The following is a 24,592-nucleotide window of genomic DNA, read 5'->3' as shown; positions in this document are numbered from 1 at the left end:
CTTTACCTGTACCAATTAGATCCCACACCCAACATCAACTACCTGTAGAGATCTCTACCAACAGGAGGCATACCAGACGAACAACTAACCTGCTAACATTATCAATGTCACACTCTGGCAGGAATTCAGACATCTCCATTTTTTTGTTCCTAGTTGGGCAGGAATACAGAACATTGATAACTTAACACTCGAGCAGGCATGTGGTGTACTTTGTACACATCTAAAGAATACCTGCCTTTATGTTACCAAGGTAAATATGTATGAGAAAAACACAGTTTAATCTTAGTTTAATTAACAAATGATAAAATAAACTTATACGAGCTAAACCACATTTAATGACACAATAATAAAATAAAATTTCATTTTGTCACTCTTTTGCCACGTAATAATGTCACCCTATAGTGATGACTCACTTAGTGCATTAAACAGGAAAGTGGCATCAGATCCCCATAAAACAATTATTTGACTGCTAATTATCTTGTAGACTACTGCCTCATTATGGGAGTGTTGTGCTAGCTTGGAATCTGGGTTTGTTAAACAAAGACATACATAATGACAATGCAAGAAGTATGATCTTTAAACCTGGAAAATAACTTCATGCAATTCTTAAAAAGAAAAGAGATGAGAATTCAAGATTGTGACCATACAGATTTTGAGAGAAAAAAGTGTGTTTTGGGACTGTATTGGTGCTATGTACATTTGCTTCTCTGTTTAATCTAGTAGAACTGTTTTGCTTTTCTGGAAAGTGTTTGTGTTATGGTTTATGGTGACAGCTTTTTGTGCATTTTGGCATGTACAATATGATGTGGAGTGGATGGATGTACATGAATTAATACGAAGGTGAGATTCATGCTGGCATCAGTGTACACCTCAATATGAGCCAACCAAAATTCAACAAATGAGTAAGACAAAGTGTGTCTAGAATACTCTCTGTCTTTCATGCCCCATGCTTTATCCTTTGATATTATAGGCCAAAATGGGAATTGGCCAAGATGGACTTTTGTTGTGTGAGCAAATATGAATGCTGTCCAGGCCTCACTATAGGCAGTGAATATATGAAATCTTCCAGACAGATCAGACTCCATTTACATAAAAAACTGCTTGATTAAGCATTAGAAGATTGAAATCTTTGATAGATGAAACTCACCTAATCCAAGAAATCATTACAAGAAATTCACAGAGACAGCTGTACCACAATACACACACAATAAATTAAATGTTGCCCTGCAGCCAAACATAAGCTTGATTTAATATCTTGGTTAGATTTATGCTTTGTGATGATGAAACGCCAAACTACTCAACAAACATATTATGTGAGGTTTATCTTCATTAATAGGAATCTTACATGCATATACTTGAATATTTGTTTTGTCACAGCAATATCTTGTAAGCTATCTTACTTACGAGATAACAGCTCATTGTTTCAGCTTATGGTGCATAGTAATCTGAACATCTTTCACTATTTTCAGTCCATGGAGGACTTTCTAGAGTCATATTAAACAGTCTTTATGTATCTGCTTCAATGGTCAAAGTAGCTTATAATTAAATAATGCTGGTAAATGAAAAGCACCAGTTTGCTTTTGTTCCACAGCAAACTGGAGCTTTTCATTTATTATAATGTTGTTCTACCAAGAACCGACAGATGATTCTGTTAACAAAATAATGCTGGCATAATTTGAGTAGTAATTTAGTCTCTGGTACTGTAAATGAATTAAAACACAAATATGGCATACAGACTTCATGGATCGAGTTATATGTGTGACTTTCTTCGAACAAGGAGATCTTTTAGATGAAAGTCTTTAAACTTATTGTACTTGAGGAATACTCTATCAATTAATAACATTAATATAATAGAGGGAAACATTCCACGTGGGAAAAATATATCTAAAAACACAGATGATGTGACTTACCGAACGAAAGTGCTGGAAGGTCGATAGACACACAAACAAACACAAACATACACATGAAATTCAAGCTTTCGCAACAAACTGTTGCCTCATCAGGAAAGAGGGAAGGAGAGGGAAAGACGAAAGGATATCCCAATGTGTGTGTGTGTGTGCGAGTGTATACCCCTTCTTTCCCCCTAAGGTAAGTCTTTCCACTCCCGGGATTGGAATGACTCCTTACCCTCTCCCTTAAAACCCACATCCTTTCGTCTTTCCCTCTCCTTCCCTCTTTCCTGATGAGGCAACAGTTTGTTGTGAAAGCTTGAATTTCATGTGTATGTTTGTGTTTGCTTGTGTGTCTATCGACCTGCCAGCACTTTCGTTCGGTAAGTCACATCATCTGTGTTTTTAGATATAAATTAATAACATTAGTAAGATCAAGGCTGTGGAAAGTCACGACTTGCTCGCAACTGACAGCTAGTGATCAGCTGATAGCAAAATATCACCTGAGTTCATGTGCTGGCCTCAAGGAGCACTGGCAACTGACTACTCTTTGCTGAGGCACACGTGTTCCATGCAGAGAACGTTTCTTTGCTTCTTACCCCCCTCCCCCCTTTTTAGCTTGGTTGTTGATGGAGACTGTATGGTTAATATTGACTGCACTTGACTGAACATTAGTTTTTTTCTTTTACTGTGGTAGATGTACACCATGCTATATGTCATTAGAAATAAAGTGTTGAGTTTAATTGTGCATGCAGTCTTCTTCTGTATATAGACACGATATTGGTTTGCTGATCTCACACTTCAAACCAACACCAGTGACATTGGTGCTTCCAACATGATTACAGTTCAGGAGACTTTTAAATACCCCTCCATGGTTCAAGACAGAATATATCAGAAGCAGAAATATGGAACCGGCAGATGCAAGCAATCTCCAGATTAATGGTACGTCTCCCAACATTTTGGCGGCATAATCCAGCACTTTGGTGTGCTCAAGTAGAAGCAAGCTTCCTGTGTGCTGGAGTAATGGTGGAGGCAACAAAGTTTACATTGCTGCTCTGCCACCTTGATCATAGATATGCTGCTGAGGTGCAGGACATCATCATATCCCAACCCAAAGCCGAATGATACCCAGGACTCAAAGCTGAAGTAATTCATCAAGTTTCCAAATCTCAAAAAGAGCTTGTGCAGCAAGGCCTCACACAAGAGGATACAGGAAACTGCAAGCCCTCATGGTACCTCCAGCATCTGAGAAGTAAGGTCCATGTGCACAATCTAGCCAATACGTTTTTCCAGACCTCATGGAGTAGCAGGCTACCAGAGCATGTGAAGGCTATCATGGCATCCCAGACAGAGATGTCTCTCGATTCCATTGCAGATTTAGCAGATTGCATACATGACACGATTTTGCTTGCCTCCCGTCTGGCCACAGCTGCAATGTGCAGCAGTACTATAATGCAAGCCAAGCTGGATTACAAGAGCCCACTAAGCAAAACTGAACCCTGAATAAGCGAATCTCATAGACAAGGTACACTCTCTGGCCACACAGATGAGTGATCTGCTCATCAAATGTGATGCAAGGGAGAGACTCTGCTGCAGATCATGCAGTCAATTTTCATCATACCAGTCTTCTGGTGATTCAGAACCAATGGGAATGTGCTGGCAGCACCAGCGGTTAGGTGAGCAAGTACACAAATGCAACCTGCCCTGCACGTTCATCGACCTCAGTATTTTCTCACAAGATAAGCAACATACATATCGACCAACCACCACATTCACCTCAATCTCTGTTGGTTCATTATGGCCAGGGGACATCGGCTGGTACACACTTTTCGATACAATAAACTTCACCAACAGCCGCACACTTTAAGATATTTTATTTTATTGTGAAAGCAACCAGTTTCAGCAATGCATTTTGCCATATTCAGGTCCAATATGCTTTTTTTGAATCAATGATAACTCCTTGATTCGAAAAAAGTGTAGCAAAAGATAGCAAAATGAATTATCAAAACTGGTTGCATTTGAAAAAAAAATAAAATATCTTTAAGTGTACAGCTGTTGGTAGAGTTTATTGTATTGAAACCATGTTGAACTTGTTGGCAGCCAATAGTTCCACTATTGCTAAGTGCGGACTGCACCATATGGAATTGGATTTAGGCCTGGAATTCGACAGCAACTGACATTACGGAACTGATCATTGGTGCAGGCCTTCTGCTCATTATCAACTAACAGCTAGCATCCCCTACCCCCACCTGCTGGACACTATTATTGGGCTGTCTATGACTGGCTAGCGACTATGTGTGGCCACATTAGATGCCGGAGTGATCCCGTTGACCACAGATGGGTATGCAAGCCTACTCAAGCAGTTTCCAACACTCACATGACCTCCACAGGAGGACAGAAGGTATGTGATAATACGGCACATTATATTAATACTACTGTCGGCCCACCTATTTCCTGTTGACCCAAGTGACTTGCACCAAACTGATACGCTATAGTTAAATCAGAGTTTGATACGATGTTGAAGGAAGGTATCATCCGATTCTCAAGTTGGCCATCGTCATCACCATTAGAGTTAGTGCCTAAAAAGAACGATGCATGGTGGCCATGCAGGGATTACCATGCCCTGAATGCACCTACAATCTTAGAGAGGTAACCAATCCCATTTGCTAAAAGATTATAATCATGCCCTGCCCAGCAAAAAGTTTTTCAGCATATTAGATTGCGTTGAAGTGCATACACAGATCCCTGTTGGTGAGGAAGATATTCCAAAAACATCATTACATTCTTTGGCTTATTTGAGACTTTGTATATGATATTTGAACTTAGAAATGCTGCACAGACATGGCAGTGATTTATAGACTGCTGCTCTGCCTACCTTGATGACATCCTCATCTATACAGCCACTCTGAAAGGGCTTGAACATCACCTGTTAGAAGTGTTTACATGAGTGAATGATTTTGGAATTGTTTTGAATATAGCAAAGGGCATGTTCAGCAGGGCAAAAATTACATTCTTGGGACACCTTATAACATCCAAGGGGTTACTCCTTCTGTCGTAGCAGCTCCTTATCAGTTAGAGCGCTCACACAACAGACAAGCAAGGTGGGATGCCGTCCTCCCTTTAAGAGCTCAGATCAAAACAACGCCAGTGGATGTAGACAACAGACTTTCCACATAAACATGGAACTACTTCATGAAAAGCCATGTGACAGAGATCCACCAATTGGAACTAATGTGACTGTGTAGCACTCCACCGAATCAGCGTCCTAAGCATGCTAGCAGAATCAGACAGACAGTGTGTACCTACAGCTAGGACAGTTCCGGCCAATACCAACACCGGATTTAGCTTAGTAGACATTCGCTGTAGCATTCAGTAGAAAGTTGTATCTTTGTAATTGTGTAGACTAGTACTATGGTTATTATTTTCTTTTCATTGTCTTGTACTCTTACCTGGTTTTTGCCACCACAAGAATTGTTGTGCTTCTTGTTGTTGTATTTGGAAATTAGTGCACACTAAGAAGGCATTTTAGTTATAATAAAGTGTGTTCAAACTTGATCGTTCATTCTTTCCTGCCAACCGCACGGCACTACACCTGCTGCCAGAAAAGATTGTGGTTATCCTTAGCATGCCTTGACCACAAATGGCCAAGGAATTGTGTCAGTTCTTAGGGGGCCTCAACTTTTATCACAGCCACTTAATCCATGCAGCAGATCCCAAAACTAGAGAAAACCACCCCTGCAGTGGATCCAAGCAGTGTTAGATGCTTTTGAGGTGGACAGACAAATCGTTGCTGAGGAAGCATTACTAGCACATCCTGCATTGGACACTCCTCTTGCACTTGTTGCTGACGCGCTACCGGTGCTGCACTACAATAATATATAAGCAATACTTGGCAGCTGCTTGCCTTTTTTCCTGGAAGCTTATACCAACACAACAACAATACAGTGCATATGACACAGAACTGTTAGCTATCAGTACCGCTATAAAATACTTTCATACACAGCTCAAGGCCAGAGTCTTTACAATGCACGCAAAACACAAGCCTCGAACATTTGCATTACAGCACAATAATGATAAGTGTTCTCCGTGACAGTATAGCCCAGTAGCGTTTATCTCATCGTTTTCTGTCCGTAGCTAATGGTCTAGTGGCTAGCCCGCAGCTAATGGTCTAGTGGTTAGCGTTGCTGCCTCTGGATCACGGGGTCCTGGGTTCGATTCCTGATCAGGTCGGGGATTTTCTCCGCCCAGGGACTAGGTTTTTGTGTTGTCCTCATCATCTCATCATCATTTGAGTAGTGGCGAGACTGGAAATGAAAAGATTGGAACTTGAACGGGTGCTGATGACCACAATGTTGAGTGCCCCACAAACCATCATCATAGTTTTCTACTGATGTTAAGCCTGCATAAACACTGTTACACAGGCAGTTGACTTGATACACCTGACCAAAGCCCAAGAATCTGACACGGAGCTTTGTGACTGCCTGTGTGATGTTGCATCAGACTCACAGTTCAAGCTTGTTGAAGTTCCAGCTTCAGATACTAGAGTTTATTGTGATGCAACTCATGGCAAAACCAGGCCATTCGTGCCAGCACCACTCCATAGACAAGTATTTCAAACTCTACACAGTCTGTGCCACCCGGGAGTTTAGGTGATGGTGAAACTAGTCTGCAGCTGTAACGTATGGCCAGGAGTGAAGAAGGACTGCTAACAGTGGGCCCATGCGCAAACACAATGCCAGTGTAGTAAAGTAGCACAGCATGTGCTCTCACCAGTAGGCAGCTTCCCTGATATGACAAAAAGATATGCACATTGATGTCATCAGGCCACTGGCATCCCCCCACCCCACCACCCCTCTGAAGGGCAGCATCCCCCCGCCCCGCCCACCCCTCTGAAGGGCAACATTACTTACTAACCATTGTGGGCAGATTTACACATTGGCCAGAGGTGGTTCTAGTCTACAATATTTCCACCACAACTCTAGTGGCCACACTGATGTCACAGTGGGTTGCATGTTTTGGATAACTGCTCCATATAACTATGGATAAAGCGAAACGTTTCGAATCCGATTTATTTACTAACCTGAGCAACTTCTGTGGAGCAGTGCACCATTCCACTAAGAATGACCACCTCACCAGCTAGGGCATGGTAGAACGCTAGGATCGTTCCATTAAGGCAGTCCTAATGTGCCATGAGATGGACTGGACATCACCCTCACCGTTAGTTCTCCTGGGGCTTCAGACAAGGTGAAAACCAGACCTGGATGCATCACCAGCTGAATTAGGGTATGGTGAAACCTTACACTCACCTGGTGAGTTTATTGATTTGAGAAAAGTACCAAAAGATAGCACTGACTCTTCACATTTCAGTGACGACCTAAGAGAGAGAATCTCATAAATCCATCCACGACCAACATCCCGACATGATGAGCACCAAACTTTTATACATAAGGAATTAAGCAGGTGTACACATGTGATGCTACACAGGGACAGGCCCACACTGAAATGTCACCAGTCGTCAAACTATTCAGATCATGGTCAATGGAAAACAAAATACCATCTCTGTCAATTGTGTCAAGCTTGCATTTGTCATACAAGAAACTGCCATGTTTTCCAACCATGTCCTACCAAGCCACATCCCTTGACTATTGCTGAGCGGCCAGCACCAGGACCCTCAACGACGTCTTTTCACAAGATGCACTCTGGTTGCAGTGTGTGCTTCCCAGCAAAAGACATGGATGACAGATAGTGCAACACAGAGGAGAATGTGCTGCTTTCCCCTGGGCAGCTGTGAAGGAAGGTTGTGATCGGCTTGTGCTTGACAGCTAGCAATCAGCAGACTGCAAAATGTCAGCTGAGTTCATGTGCTGGCTGCAAGGAGCACTGGCAGTTTGCTGCTCTTTGCTGAGGTGCAGATGTTCTGCACAGTGAAGTTTTCTTTGCTTCTTCCTATTTTTACTTTTGCTTGTTTGTCAATAGTGTTTATGTTTAATACTGACTGCACTTAATTGAACTTTTTTTTCTTTTACTGTGTTAGATGTACACCACAGTATGTGTCATTAGAAATAAAGTGTTGAGTTTAATTGTGCATGCAGTCTTCTTCCATATTTGGACACGAAAATGGTTCGCTGGTCTCACACTACAGACAGACTTAAGTGACAACTGCTTTCATCGCTTCAGCCATTTATGTACTCCTGTTTTTCTTCCACTCTCTGGTCCTCCTTTCACTTGTACTGCACCATTTGAAATGGAATTCTAATAAAGTATTTGCATTCTTCAAAATTATGAATGTGACTTTGTTGGCTGGGACACCTAAAACTAAGTTATGTGCTTCAATTTTTAACTTAAAATAGAAAAGGAAGCCAAGATATAGATAAGATACTATAGCATACTATAGTCCTTAGCCAGTTTACTTTTCCCCTATTGATTACTGTGTCATTCCACGATAACACTGCTCAGTATGACAGGAACTGCAGATCTGGGCATTTGGTTCATGCATTCAACCATGCAGGCTTGGGTGCAAAGGTAGCATTTGCAGTATTAAGTATAATGCCTCCAGAGCTGTAGCTTGTGTAAAAATGTGGCAACAATATCATTAAGGAGTCTTGAGGATCGCAAAGACTCAAAACACATGGCTTTACTAGGTATAATATGAAGGGCAGGAAGAAGTTAGAAGTGTACCCCACTCTCTAAAGTCTTATGCTGTGATGGATAAAATGCCACATGAAAAAGTGACATTGTCTACAAGCTCTTTTGTTTTTCAATAGCAGACACTGATGTATTATGTATGAGTAAACTTACCTAGAAGAGAACAATCATATCAGTTTGTAAATAATTAACATTTTAACAGTCTCTTATTAATAGGTATACAATTTGTATAGATCTCCTTTACACACTAACATTTGTGAAAATTGCTACATCAAGAAGGACACATGTCACTAAAGTGAAGATATATAAAATTTAGAGCTCCACATGATCTTTAACAGAGAATTCACCATCATGTGAGGCCTCCATATGCTGCAATAAAATAAAACCATCTACACACTACAGCATGGGATCAAAGAGGATGTGGATATTCGAAGGAGTTTCCTTCCATTTGATTTGCATGCAAGTCACTAATCATCAACAATGGTTTCTGGTAGACCATAATGAACAAAGTGTTAACAAAGCAGTGGTACTTTTTGTCCTCTGAGGAAACCCTGCATATTCTTCACCACACCTGACCAAACATTCATGGACAACAGAGGAAAGAGCAGTAGCACAGAATCTACAAAAGAGGGTTATCCTCTCTGCACAGCTGTCCTATTTTTTCTGAGTGTTTTAATTCTCACAAATGTTAGCATATAATGAAACAGTGTAGGTAAATTACCTGGGCATAATTAAAATTGAAGCTGTCATCATTGTAGAAAAAGCTTCTAATAGAGTTCAAGTAGACAAGCACATCATCAAATTGCCTCTTGAGAAAATATGAAGATGCCATGCATTGCCTGCCAGGAACTGTATCACATTCACTCGCACTGCTTCCAACAAGCTGGAAATACTGCTGTGCCATCTTAAAATTTTCACGCTGAAAATAATGTTTGTATTAGTTAAGAACAGCTACTACTATACTGTTTCCTTCTTTACTTTCAGTATGGTTATATATATCAAAATTACATTTAGGAACATTTGAGGCAATATTATACATGAAGCAATAATTTTAGGTGATAAGTTTCCTTTAATTTAGGCTATGGTCACTGTACTACTGACAACATGACTCGTGCATGTGATGTTATTTATATGTATTTGACGATGCTGGTGCTGATTCCGCATTTAACATTTGATGATGCCACTATGGCTGCAGTACATTAGGACTTTGTTTATATGAAACAGATCTAATGATGGTCATTAAAGACCGAAACCGGTAATCTGTTAACAAAAACTTCGTCAGTTTTACAGTAGATTATTGCTGTTGAATCATCTCCATAAAGGATGATATCCGACTCAATCTGGCATGGCACATCACTGATGTAACACAATAATAATAGTGTACCTTATTTTGAGCCTTATGAGACACCTAATTGCGTGTGTTTCTGGCCAGAATTATATTCTTCAGTTTTATATGAACTGCATAAAAGAACCTGTTCTCCTTCTAACCACATTTAATTGTAGACTAAAAGAGCAAGAAAGATTAGCTAGCAACTGGAAAAAGTTGATGGTTGTTCCAGTTTTAAAAATTGATTGTTGGACAGTTGCATCATCTATATGCCTGTATCACTGACATCATTTTGTTATTCGATTATGGAATATCTTTTATCTTTTTGAAGTCCACAAATTTCCTCTGGTGGAATCAATGTGGATCTGCAGGCAAAAGTCATGTAACACTCAGTCTACTCTATTCACTAGATCCATAAAGTAGCAGATAGCGGCAAAGTACATGCCTTATCTGATTTCTGGAAGGCATTCAATACAGTTCTGTTCTGCAGCTGAGCAAACAATACACAACTGAAATGCAGTTATATGGATGACTCAAGTTCGGATCTGATCCAGATAATCAAATATCTGGATAACTGGATAAATTTTGAAAAAGAGGTCAGTTCTTTTTTTTTTTTTTTAAAGAAAAAAGCTAAATTTGTGTATAAATGCTAATGTAATATTAATTTAATGACTACAAAACAATGTTGTTTAGACTCTGTACAGTATTGTGCTTACACACAGCCAGTTCTTGAACATATTGTTCAGAGTCTGTTGTTTTCCTGTCTTCAATTGTTTCTGGGCAGCCACATCTCACATCTGCTTGACAGTGAGGAGCTATACATGGTCACATGGAGGCTGCCAGTCCATCCATTTTAGTACAGGGTCAAGACAAGCAAATGACTCACCAGCTGACGGTCCCGCATCTTGTTCAGCTACAATGTCATCTTCCTGGTCATCAGTTTCTTCTCTCACACTGAGTATTTTAAATCCAGGGTACAAACAATCACAAGCAAGCCACTCGTCTATATCCTCTGTAATGCAATTGGAATGACCAGGAAGTTTCAGAAGGATCTTTCTTATGTCCTCAACTGATATTTCATCCTCTGCCACTTCTCTTTCTTCTAATTCCTTTTTATGTTGTTCTTTTCATTTTCATCTTTATTACCTCAACTTTGATTGAAATGCCTTTCAATTTATTCCAAGCTATTTTTTTTTAATGTGGTTGTTTTCGCCAAATTCCATGGTTCTACCACCATGTAAGTGCAGTCTTTTGGATTCAATTTTTTGTGATGAGCCACAATGCTTTCTTCACTTTCATCTTCTATCAACAGCTTTCTCAACAGTCATCTTCTGCAATGTCGCTTCCTAGTTTCGATAACTAATCAGTCCACTGGCTGCAGCAAACTCGTTACATTTGGTGGCAGGAAGAGTATTTTGAAACATCCATCCTCTCTAGCATGATGGCTTTTGTTGGGGTGGGTGCACGCATTGTCCAGATTTAACATCACATTACTGCCTTCTTTTCCTATGGCCTTTTGATATTTTTTTTACTTCAGGTATGGAAATTGAATCGCAACATTTGCAAAACAAAGTTGCTGTCATCCAGGCCTTCGAATGATTCTTGTAAAAAGCTTGGGGGTTTTCGATTTTCTGTCAATGGAAGTGGTGTTTTATGGTTTCCCATAGAGTTAGCATAGTTCAGCACTAGAACATTATCTTTACTAACCTTACGGCTAGGAGCACTAGTTTCCTTTTTTGAAACCAAAGATGCTTCAGGCAAAGCCTTCCAAATAAGACCTTTCTCATCTGGCCTGTATAATAATTCAGGGTCATATGATTCTGGATCAATTTTCAATTTTTCAATAACATTTCCAGCTGGTTTTGGGTCTGCAGATAGTTTTCCATCACTTAAATCCAGCCCATGCGTATTGTGCCTTGCCTCAAAATTCTTTAGCCAGACATTGCTCACTTTAAATGAAGACAAACTGTCGATTTTCTCTACTAAAAATTTGGCTTTTTCACAGTCAGCCCCGAAAGAGGGTTAACCAATGATCACTGCTACAAAAACCACTGGAATATGGCCTCTTCAAACTCTTTGTTTTCTGCTGTTTTCATTGCTTTTCTCAACGAATTTCTGCTTACATTCTCAAGGAGACACACAAAGTTTAAAATTGAGGACTTTTTTGCATCTGAAATTGCTTATGTTCCCATACTGAACATTTCAGCTGACTGCTTACTACCCAGGCCTTTGTCTAATTGTTCAAGCACTTTTATTCTGTTTGCCAATTATAAGACATCTCATTTCCTTTTAGCCACACAGTAAATTAAAACACAAATACAGAACAAAACAAATGACATTGAAGATGGAATGCATAGCGACAAATCAATCTATATGGTAAAGTCATGAGGCAGACTGATGTAGACTGCACTGAATGATGCGTACCACAAAGACAACAATGCATATACTGTATTCATTGTTCACTGGAGGAGTTGTTCTTTTAATACATTTGCTGCAGATTGATTTTAGAATGATTAAGAAATGTACAGTATACTATATATTGTAATAACTATTGAACAAAATTGACAACTTTGGTCATACAGCAATCCGGACAATTGGTGATCTGAATAATCAGATTTCTGATAACTGGAGTTCTACTGTACAAACTTGTTGAACAATAGATCCATTTTGTCTTAGCCAATAGAACTTCCCATTCTCAACAGACAGACATTGTCAGAAATGAATATTGCTTCAGGCTTGCTCCAGGAAATTTCATAAGGTCACTAGTGTTGTCAAGAAATATAAATGACCTGGTGGATAATGTTGTGAGATCCATGCGGATGTTTGTGGATTGTACTGTTATATACAGGGTCATCCTAACACCAGAAAACTGAAAAGAAATGCACAACAGCTGCAGAGACAAATATGCGGGGCATAAGGTGTATAAGTGCAGATATTTTTGTATTTGGTACCTTGTATGTAGTCACACAAGTGAGTTGGTTGTGTTTTCTCTGTGTCGAACGGCCAACCCCTAAACATGTCACAAACCTTATGACCTGACATTTTCTGCACGGCTGTAACTGTACCACTACGTGGACTATGCCTGTCAGTACAGACTACCTGTCTTGTGTCCACACTTCAACATCTGACCTGCTGCCCGGGAGAAAATAAGCATTACTGGCATTGACACATGTACTTGGAGATACTAACCAACCTAAAAATGACTTGTAAGAGTTATAACAACTAGTCTGCAAAAGACATAAATACTGATGTAATGGTGTTCAGTACGCTGTCCTCAGTGACCAACAGAAATATCTGCACTTATACTCGTTATACCATGTATATAATGTGTTGCATGTGAATAAGTACTATTGTTTGATTACACATGGAAATCAACCACTAGAATAAGCTCCCACCATAAAATATACACACATCAAAAAACGTTTTGCATCACCCCGGTTCCCAGAACTCCTGAAGATAGATGTTGACTGTGGATATTGTATCACAGATACAGTCCCTTTGACTGTTCAGAGATGTTACTAAATGTGACCAAAGATGTAAACAACCATGGATGAGCAGCGCCTATTAGGCAGGAGGTCCGACAGCCAATCAGTTCCAGTCATTCCACCAGGAAGGAGGTATATGGCTTGTGTTGTCTGTAGTTCAACCATGCCTAAACGGTCAACACTACAGTTCGATCGTATCTGCATTGTTACTTTGTGCCAGGAAGGGTTCTCAACAAGGCAAGTGTCCAGGTGTCTTGGAGTGAACCAAAGCAATGTTGTTCAGACATGGAGGAGATACAGAGAGACAGGAACTGTCGATGACATGCCTCGCTCAGGTCGCCCAAGGGCTACTACTGCAGTGGATGACCGCTACCTACAGATTATGGCTCGGAGGAACCCTGACAGCAACGCAACCATGTTGAATAATCCTTTTCGTGCAGCCACAGGACATCATGTTACGACTCAAACTGTGCGCAATATGGTGCATGATGCACAACTTCACGACAGGAACTGTCGATGACATGCCTCACTCAGGTCGCCCAAGGGCTACTACTGCAGTGGATGACTGCTACCTACAGATTATGGCTCAGAGGAACCCTGACAGCAACGCAACCATGTTGAATAATGCTTTTCGTGCAGCCACAGAACATCATGTTATGACTCAAACTGTGCACAATACGCTGCATGATGCGCAACTTCACTCCTGGTGTCCATGACGAAGTCCATCTTTGCAACCACGACACCATGCAGTGTGGTACACATGGACCCAACGACATGCTGAATGGACCACTTGGGAATGGCATCACTTTCTCTTCACCGATGAGTGTCACATATGCCTTCAACCAGACAATCGTTGGAGACTTGTTTGGATGCATGACGTACCCTGCTGGTGGTCATGGAAGGTGCCATAATGGCTGTACGATACGTGAATGCCATCCTCCGACCAATAGTGCAACCATATCGGCAGCATATTGGCGAAGCATTCGTCTTCATGGACGACAATTCAAACTCCCATTGTGCACATCTTGTGAATGACTTCCTTCAGGATAATGCCATCGCTCAACTAGAGTTACCACATATCCTCCAGACATGAACGCTATCGGACATACCTGGGATAGATTGAAGACGGCTGTTTATGGACGGCGTGACCCACCAACCACTCTGAGAGATCTACACCGAATCACCATAGAGGAGTGGGACAATCTGGGCCAACAGTGCCTTGATGAACTTATGGATAGTATGCCATGACGAATACAGGCATGCATCAAAACAAGAGGATGTGCTACTGGGTATTAGAGGTACCGGTGTGTACACCAATCTGGACCACCACCTACCTCTGAAGGTCTCGCTGTATGGCGGTACAACATGCAATGTGTCATTTTCATGAGCAATAAAAAGGGCAGAAATGATGTTTATGTTGATCTCTATTCCAATTTTCTGTACAGGTTCCAGAACTCTCAGAACCGAGGTGATGCAAAACTTTTTTTGATGTGTGTATAATAGTGTTTCAGGAGTGATCTAAATTTGAATAGCCAAATAAAGTGATTTGTAAGATAGGCAGGTGCCCACCAAATTAATAAAAAAAGTTAGAAAAATAATAAAAATAGTCCACAAATGATATAGTTTAGAAAATCTTTGTTCAGCCAGCTCTTGAGTATCATTAATTTGCACTCTTATCAGCTATGATTAACAGAGGAGATAGCGGAGATTCAAAGAGTTTGTTTAGTAGGCACAGGAGTACAACAAAAATGCTAATACAACTCCAATGGTAGACACCACATGAAAGGAACTGTGCATCATGGAAATGTTTCTTATAAAATTTGAGGTTTGAATGTTCCACAACGAGACAATCCTGACATGCACACCCACTCACCGTCCCTCCCACACACACACACACACACACACACACACACACACACACACACCTGACATAACTATGTTGGAGGTGATCTCAGAATCTAAATATGGTTGTTTTTCTTATTGCAGAAGTTTATCTGCCCATATCACACAAAAATATACGATTACTAGATTCAGCAAAATTAAATCACCATCTTCAGGTCGTTTGTATAAAAAATGGATTGGTCCTGTAAAAATTTTTTCTATACACATGATCTGAAGATGGCAATTCAACTTCGTTGAAACAAATAATCATTGTGTATTTTTGTGTGATCTGGGTGAATAAACCTCTGTGCTAAGAAGAACAACTGTGTTTAAAGAAATTAGAGCTAATAAATGGACATATCAATGATCATAATTCCTGTACACCATTCATGAGTGGAAAATGACTGGAAAGGGGGGCAGTAATACTAGTATACAACATACCATACAAGCAATATTATGAAAAGGAAAGTTGCCACTCACCATACTGCAGAGTTGGTGAGTCACACTAAGCACAACAACCAGAGGCTGCAGTCCTGTGTGTGAGTTGAGTTTGTGTGTGTCTGTGTGTGTGTCATCTATTTTCAACAAAGGCCTTCAATAGCAGAAAGCTTATATTGTGACAGTCTTTTTGTTGTGCCTATGTACGACTCAGCATCTCCGCTATATGGTGAGTGGCAACTAAGGAAAGTTTCACAATATTGCTACATTCCATCCTGGATTTTCCACTGTTTGACATACCATACAAAGATATAAGTAGATGTTTAATTTTCATATTTTATCTTATTAATACTGTAACATACATATACAGAGAGAGAGAGAGAGAGAGAGAGAGAGGGGGGGGGGGGGAGGAGTAATATAGCCAGCGGAGGCCAATTTTACTGACTTTATTGTATTTGTTTATTTGAACCCCCAGAAATCTTATACTGTTTAAGCAAAAAGATATGGGGCAGACAACATTATGTTAAATATATTTTCACATATTACATTTGCAACAAAAAAAGATGTTTAGTAATGAAAGAATAACCTTACAGTTATCTTCAACAAGTAAATAGACTAAAATAGCACACATATTGTGCCAAATATGATTGTTGCTACTATACAGAAATGACAAAAACTTAGTGCCTATTTTAATATACTAAAACAAAGAAGGTACACGGTAATATCTTACTAGATCACAATACCAGAGAAGGAAAGTTGCTACTCACCATATAGCAGAGATGCTGAGTCACGATAGGCACAACAAAAAGATTCCCACAATTATAGCTTTCAGCCATTAAGGCCTTTGTCAGCAGTAGACACACATGCATACACACACATACGCACACACACACACTCAGGCAAATGCAACTTGCACACATGTCTGCAGTCTCAGAGAGCTGAAACCACACTGCAAGAAGCAGCACCAGGGCATGATGGGAGTGGCGACTGGGTGGGGGTAAGGAAGAAGCTGGGGCGGGGAGGGGAAGGGATAGTATGGTGGGAGTGGTGGACAGTGAAGTGTTGCAGTTTAGACGGAGGGCAGGAGAGAAGGTGCAGAGGGGGGAGGGGGTAAGTAGCAGAAAGGAGAGAAATAAAAATAAATTATAAGACTGGGTGTGGCAGTGAAATGACTGCCCGCCACTCCCACCATACTATCACACCCCCTCCCTGCCCCAGCCTCCTCCTTACCTCCACCCAGTCGCCACTCCCATCATGCACTGGTGCTGCTGCTCACAGTGTGGTTTCAGCTCTCTGAGACTGCAGACGTGTGTGCAAGTTGTGTTTGTGTGTGTGTGTGTGTGTGTGTGTGTGTGTCTACTGCTGACAAAGGCCTTAATGGCCGAAAGCTATAATTGTGTGAATCTTTTTGTTGTGCCTATCGCGACTCAGCATCTCCACTATATGGTGAGTAGCAACTGTCCTTCTCTGGTATTGTTATATTCCATCCTGGATTTTCCATTGTTTGATCTTACTAGATCACGTTACATAAGAGCACAAGCATATTATTTCTTTATAGTTTTATAAAATAGTGGGAGGCAAGAATAAAAAGTAATTATAAGGACTGTTGAGCACTGTGTACACAATATTAGGGACTATTTTTTTTTTTTTTTTAAGTTTTAAATTTTGTGTGGGAAAGGATAAGGTAAAATAGATCAAGCATGTTTTTCTTCAAGTACACTTCGACAGAATAAAACGTATGTCTCAATGTCTCATTAGCAAATCCTTAACTTTCTCTCTGAAGGTTGTTGGTTGATTCGAGGGGAGGGGACTAAACAGCGATGTCATCAGTCCCATCTCCCTGAAGGTATTACATTTCTTTGTAATTGATAGGAGCAGTTTGTCAAAAAGTAGGCTGCCCATATTTCTCACCCCCTTGTGATCTCTGTCCTAATCTTTGACTCACCAGATGAATGTTTGCTTTGTTCTTGTTTCACAGCTGTGGATTTCTCCATTTGTTGTAAAGAGATCTCCCCCCCCTCCCCCAAAGAAGCTAAAAAGTTTTTCTCTGAGTGACCCCAGAAAGGGATGCCATATGGTATTGCTGAGTGCACAAGCCCAAGATAAACAGTTTTTAGTATATTTATATCACATGATCATCTGAAAATTGTGAAAGCATAGCAGAGACTGTCAAGCTTGTTTAAAAGTTTTGCCCTGTGGTGGTTCCATTGGAGTGAACTATCAATATACACTCTTAAAAACTTTGTATGCTTTACTAGTTCAATTTCTTTACCACCAATCTGCATGGATTCCATATAGGTAGGATGGTTTCAAGGTGGGTAGAAGAGTACATGATCTGTCTTGTTTATGTTTAACAGTAATTTATTGTAGTGGAGTCATGAGGAGTCTTTCAGTTGTTTCATTAATTTTGAGCTTCAATTGCAGAGCTGAGATTGACTGAGAGAACAAGTTTGCATCACCTGCAAACTTCATACAGTCTACAGCCACTAAAGTCATGATCAAAATACTCGAAGTTAAATACATAGTTTTCCTAAGAAAAAACATTTAAAATAAAAAAGTTAAATGTATAATTCAAGTTAAAACATTATGTAAAGAAAATTTTAATTTATGCATTGAAAATGTATATGGCACTGAGTGAGAAAAACAAAATAACAAGTGGAAATACTCTTACAGATCCATTTTCTTGACCGATAGCTGCATACACAACTCCTTTGAGGATGTATTCTGGAGGGACTGATGGTTCCAAATCCTTTATTAGATTGAAAGCCTCTTGTATGTCATCCTAAGAGATGGTAATCAATATGCATATCAAAATATATTAGGTTAAATATTGTATCAATCAAATCAGAGTAAATACATCAACAAAAATAATCAATGTTTGAAAACACTATGCATCTCAAAGTGAATATTGGGGTTTTAAGGCTTTGTAGCACTCATTACATTCAACTTACATTTACAAATGGTACATCAAAAGAAAGAGCAACTCAAACAGTTTGTTTCTATACCTGCAAGTATGTTCTAAGGCCTACAGACAACAGTTTCCATGCCAATTTTGCAAATGAAATGTTGATGCAAGATGATGAAGATTTTCTGGATCATGTTGTCTTCAATCACCTAAGTGGAAATTTGAACCCATGTAAAGAGCACATCTGGGGTCAGCAAATACCCATGAGGTGGCACAGTTGCAATGAGACTCCCCTAAATTGAATGTTTTTTGTGCCATATCCCAGAGGAAAGCTTATGCGCCTTACTTTTTTGGAGAAGTAACTGTAGGCTATTTCTTCAGTTGACAGAGGCTGAGCCACAGAACTTTAATTGGCAGCAAGATGGTGTGCCGCCTCACTGACATAACTCAGCATACAATTGGTTAAACACTGTTGTATGCAGCCGCCAGATTGGCCACAAGGGGCCAGATGACAGAGCTTGTTTCACGTGGCCTCCATGTTCACACAATTTGATGCCATGCCATTTTTACCTTCGGGCATTCATAAATGGTCATGTGTATGTGTGTCCACTACCTGCTGTTCTACGCAATTAAAGAGCGAGGATTGAAACTATTGTTGCAACAATTACTCTGGACACAGTGATCAAGGTTTAGGAAGGACTCGTCAATCGGCTCTATCTGTGCCATGTGACAAATAACGCTCACATTGAACACTGGTAAGAAAAACTGTTTGAGATGCTCTTTCATTTGATGTATTATTATTTGTAATTACAAGTTGAATCTAATAAATCATACAAACACTTAACATGATATTAATTTTGAAAAACACAGTCTAAAATCGACATATAAAAAAGTGTACTCACTAAGTAGTGGCAGGAGAAAACACTTAACAGATGTGGAACGCTCGTTTCCACATCTTTTATGTGTTTTCTCCTGGCACCACTTGGTGAGTAAATTAAGAGTAAAAGTATCTAAATTGTATAAGAATTCTAAATGCATATTTAAGATAAATTTTACTCACCAAAACAATAAAAATATGGAGAGGCTGATAATATAACAAATAAGTGGGACCATTCAAGTTTTTAGAGGCCATGTTCCTTCTGCAGAAAGAGGTGGTGAGTAGGAGTCTGATGGTACAAAAGGACATACATCTATCACATGCAACTCAAATCAAAAGAAATGTATCTTGGTTACGACAGCAAGAAATATTAAAAGAGCTTTCTTAGTACAGTCATATGTAGCTAAGAGGCTCATCAGTTCAGAGATTTTGCCTGCAGTCAATATGCAACTAAGATTACGAGGTCCCATTTGTCTAGGAATAGAGATGCAGGGTGTTTGAGGACAATTACTTTCTCTCATATTTTATCTACTATATTTAGAAAATAATGGCCATGTTATGGTTTGCCTTAACCAAAACAGTAACAATCTACTTTCTACTCCCAGCAGTTTTTTCAATATAGGTGACAAAAGTCAAGATATAGCGATATGCACATATATAGATGGTGGTAGTATTGCATACACAAAGTAAAAAAGGGCAGTGCATTGGTGAAGCTCGTAGTTGGAGCTAGATGCAGGGGACATTTTACTTTGGAAATCAATGGGGAATTCAATATTCTGAGATCCACAGTGTAAAGAGTGTGCTGAGAATACCAAATTTCTGGCATTACCTCTCACCATGGACAATGCAGTGGCCAATGGCCTTCAGGTAATGACCAAGAGCAGTGATGTTTGCGTAGTACTATCAGTGTTAACAGAAAAGCAATACTGGATGAAATAATTGCAGAAATCAATGTGGGATGTATGACAAACGTATCTGTTAGGACAGGGCACTGAAGTTTGGCATTAATGGGCTATGGCAGTAGACGAGTGATGCGAATGCCTTTGTTAACAGTAGGACATCGATTGCAATGCCTCTCTTTGGCTCGTGACAATATTGGTTGAACCACGGACAACTGGAAACCTGTAGCCCGGTAAGATGAGTCCTGATTTCAGTTGGTGAGAGCTGATGGCAGAGTTCAAGTGTGGCACAGACTCTGCAAAGCCATGGACCAAGTTGCCAGCAAGCCACCGTGCAAGCTGGTGGTGGTTCCATAATGGTGTTGGCTGTGTTTACATGGACTGGGTACTCCGGTCCAAGTGAAGCGATTGTTGATTGGAAATGTTTATGTTCAGCTACTCAGAGACCACCTGCACTCACTCACGGACTTCATGTTCCAAAATAGATAGGATTATCCCATGACTTTGGTCACCTCAGTGTATTCTGGCTTTGCTCCTCGTATGAACACATTTCTCTACTAACAACTATTTTCCACTTTTCTGTCTTTATTCTCCCAAATAAAATTACAATATTTTATTCTTATTTTTTTCCTGCTGTTACATTTATTTTTAATGTATCCTTTCAGTTGTAATTAATGAGGAACTCATCTCTTTTATACCTCTTCATATCACTGCTCTCTGTGAATGATCTAAGACAAAATAATTTGATTGTAATCATTAAGGACCCATTGTTTTCTTATGATCACTGTTCAGTACTCACTCTTCACAATGTACTGAATATTAGTAAGTTGTTGAACAGCAAAGTCTTATCTGATTTTTTATTATTCAGTTCCTCTCCTGGATTTTGTAACTTTCTTCTCTTGAATCACTGTGTGAAACAATTCACTGGTTCTCCCTCAGACTTTCAAAGAGGAATTCTTCCACTCTAGTTGAGATTCAAACTGAGAGGTCTTAAAATGTCAAAAGAATCTTTTTATGAATTCTGTCCTTTAGATCACACTCAGTTTTCTTACAGATACAATATTGTGGAGGAATGTTTTCTCTATTAAGTTTCTTCAGTTTGCAAGGTGTACAAAGTTCACTTATACAACCATGTATAGTACGTACGTGCTTTAGGTAGTATATGACTAGATTGAGACGTGCTTCTGGAATAACATCAACAAGAGGAGGAAGAACTTGCAGAGCTCCCTCGCCACCCCGGAAAACAACCAGGTTATGTCGTATGAGATCATGTCCAAAGCTGAAAGTTGATGAACTCTGGTCCTAAAATCATATGAAATAACATAATATTATAACCTTCACCTTACACCTCACACAGTATGTTATATTGGCTCGGTACTTTCTTGTACTGGCCGAAACTTTGACATTTGACATTTATACACAGTTCGATTATGAGAAAATAAATGATTGGATAGTTGCACATCAATATGACTGCTTTCTGATTAAAATGATGCTTCTTTTTAAACATGTTCCATGGATTTCATTATGAAATAATATGGTGTGACTCAACATGTTGTAGTATACCGTATCACTTGAATGAAGTGATGTGTCGCTCAACGTCTACCACATTGACGAAGGATGATCATCACATTGAAAGTATTTGTTTTTATTAGTTAACTAACATAGAATCACATACTGTTTGGAAGTTTATAATTTTCTGTGCTTGCACTCGGGTACAGTGGACACCATGCACCTGCAAGGTGAGATGATAGCAGTTTTGTTATGCTTTGCAGTACTTTCTGGTTTGGGGGTTTATTCCATGCTACAGTGTTCCGGCTTGGATGTGCGAGGCACACCATGGAACTGTGCATGTTATGATAGTGGGAGTGATGTCACTAGAATAAAAATGCAAGTTTATTGTTTGTCAGAGTGGGCTAAGAGAACTGTCGTTAATGTTAAAAAGAATGCATGTAATATTACAGCACATGTTTGAATACAAATCTTTATGAAGTTTTCTTATTGGAAATGAAGGAGCAATACAGTGTTTCAGAAAGAATGACCTGATTTTGGATGGTAATAATTATGAAACAGGGACATGCTGGCAAAGAAATGTGTGTTGATTGAATGGGTGTGGCCTAGAGTTTCAATAATTGCAATTAGATGTCAGTCAATGCGTCTTCTCAGTTTTCAGTCAGTCGTAAGTAAGGTGGCATATGCTCAACAGAAGCCATTTTGTGTGCTGCAATTTGCAAAGAGTGAGGCAGTGATTTTGGTCGGCTGGTATCTGCAGTGACGAGCAGTCCCTCTCGAAATATACCGAGGGTCTCAATGAAGCCTTCATTGACTGTAATTATCCTCTCAACCTTGTACAAAAACAAATCTTCCATGCCTTATCTTTCCAGTCTCCCACCACCTCCCAACGTCCCACCATCTGGCCAGAGAGGAGCATTCCCCTCATAACTCAGTATCACCCAGGGCTGAAGGAACTGAATTACATTTTCCACCAGGGTTTCGGTTACTTCTCGTCATTCCCTGAAAAGATAAATTTCCTACCCACTATCCTTCCCACCCCTCCCACAGTGGTATTCCGCCATCCACCAAACCCCCACAATATACTTGTCCATCCTGCTCCCAACCCCTTACCTCATGGCTCATACCCCTGTAATAGACCTAGGTGCAAGACCTGTTCCATACATCCTCCCACCACCACCTACTCCAGTCTGGTGACTTACGTCACCCATCCCATCAAAGGCAGGGCTACCTGTGAAACAAGTCACGAGATCTACAAGCTAAGCCGCAACCACTGTGCTGCATTCTATGTAGGTATGACAACCAACAAACTGTCTGTCCACATGAATGGCCACTGACAAACTGTGTCCAAGAAACAAGTGGCCCACCATGTTGCTGAACATGCAGCCAAACATGATATCCTTCATTTCAATGACTGCTTCACAGCCTGCGCCTTATGGATCCTTCCCACCAACGTCAGATTTTCTGAATTACACAGGAGGGAACTTTCCCTGCAATACATCCTATGTTCCCATAACCCTCCTGGCCTCAACCTTTGTTAGTCACTGTCCTCACCCATCCAGCCACTTCCCTGTTCCCATTCTGACAGTACACAGCCATCATTCCACCATCACACCCAGTTTTTCAGTCTTTTTATTTCTCTCCTTTTCCGCTACCCAACATCTCCCCCCCCCCCCCCCCCCCCAAACTCTCTCCTGCCCTTCGCCAAACATGCACCACTTCACTGTGCACGATCCCCACAATACTCCCCCTCCCCCTCCCTCTCTCCACTCCAGCCCCCCCTCTTACCCCCACCCAGTCGCATGCACTGGTGCTGCTGCTCGCAGTGTGGTTTCAGTTGCCTGAGACTGCAGTCATGTGTGGAAGTTTCGTTTGCATGAGTGTGTGTGTGTGTGTGTGTGTGTGTGTGTGTCTGTCTTCTACTGTTGAAGAAGGCCTTAATGGCTGAAAGCTTTAATTGTGAGAGTCTTTTTGTTGCGCCTATCTGCAACTCAGCATCTCTGCTATGTGGTGAGTAGCAACTTTCCTATTCATAATGTTGTTACATTCCGTCCTGAATTTTTCATTGTTTCATTTGTCGTGGAAATTCATGATCATCATGCAGAATCCGGTTGAAGGAACTGGGTGTTCTAACCACTGCCTCACAGTATATTTATTCCTTAATTAAATTTGTTGCAATTATTTGTCTCTGTTTCCAACCAGTAGCTCAATACATAGTATCAGTACTGGGAATAAGAACATTCTAAATAAAGACCTGAAATACATACCTTGGTCCAAAAAGGGGTCCAATATTCAGGAACACATATTTTCAATAAATTGCTAGCAATAATTAAAAACTCCCCCCCATGAACCATGGACCTTGCCGTTGGTGGGGAGGCTTGCGTGCCTCAGCGATACAGATGGCCGTACCGTAGGTGCAACCACAACAGAGGGGTATCTGTTGAGAGGCCAGACAAACATGTGGTTCCTGAAGAGGGGCAGCAGCCTTTCCAGTAGTTGCAGGGGCAACAGTCTGGATGATTGACTGATCTGGCCTTGTAACATTAACCAAAACGGCCTTGCTGTGCTGGTACTGCGAACGGCTGAAAGCAACGGGAAACTACAGCCGTAATTTTTCCCGAGGACATGCAGCTTTACTGTATGATTAAATGATGATGGCGTCCTCTTGGGTAAAATATTCCGGAGGTAAAATAGTCCCCCATTCGGATCTCCGGGCGGGGACTACTCAAGAGAACAT

The 24,592-nt window shown here is 40.4% G+C and overlaps 1 protein-coding gene across 2 annotated transcripts in view; it reads right to left on the bottom strand.

Annotated features, from left to right (window-relative positions):
* The window catches only part of LOC124619520 (intraflagellar transport protein 56), a 179,054-nt gene that overhangs the window by 52,103 nt on the left and 102,359 nt on the right, over nt 1-24,592 (bottom strand). For both annotated transcript variants that reach the window (XM_047145967.1, XM_047145968.1), the window contains 3 exons: nt 21,493-21,648; nt 18,337-18,447; nt 9,256-9,453 (listed from right to left, as the gene is read on the bottom strand). In XM_047145967.1, the coding sequence (XP_047001923.1) occupies nt 9,256-9,453; nt 18,337-18,447; nt 21,493-21,648 (465 nt within the window). The remainder of the gene's footprint in view (nt 1-9,255; nt 9,454-18,336; nt 18,448-21,492; nt 21,649-24,592) is intronic.

The sequence above is a fragment of the Schistocerca americana genome, chromosome 6, assembly GCF_021461395.2.
Source record: "Schistocerca americana isolate TAMUIC-IGC-003095 chromosome 6, iqSchAmer2.1, whole genome shotgun sequence".
Lineage (NCBI taxonomy): Eukaryota > Metazoa > Arthropoda > Insecta > Orthoptera > Acrididae > Schistocerca > Schistocerca americana.
This window is presented reverse-complemented; position numbering and strand designations above follow the sequence as displayed.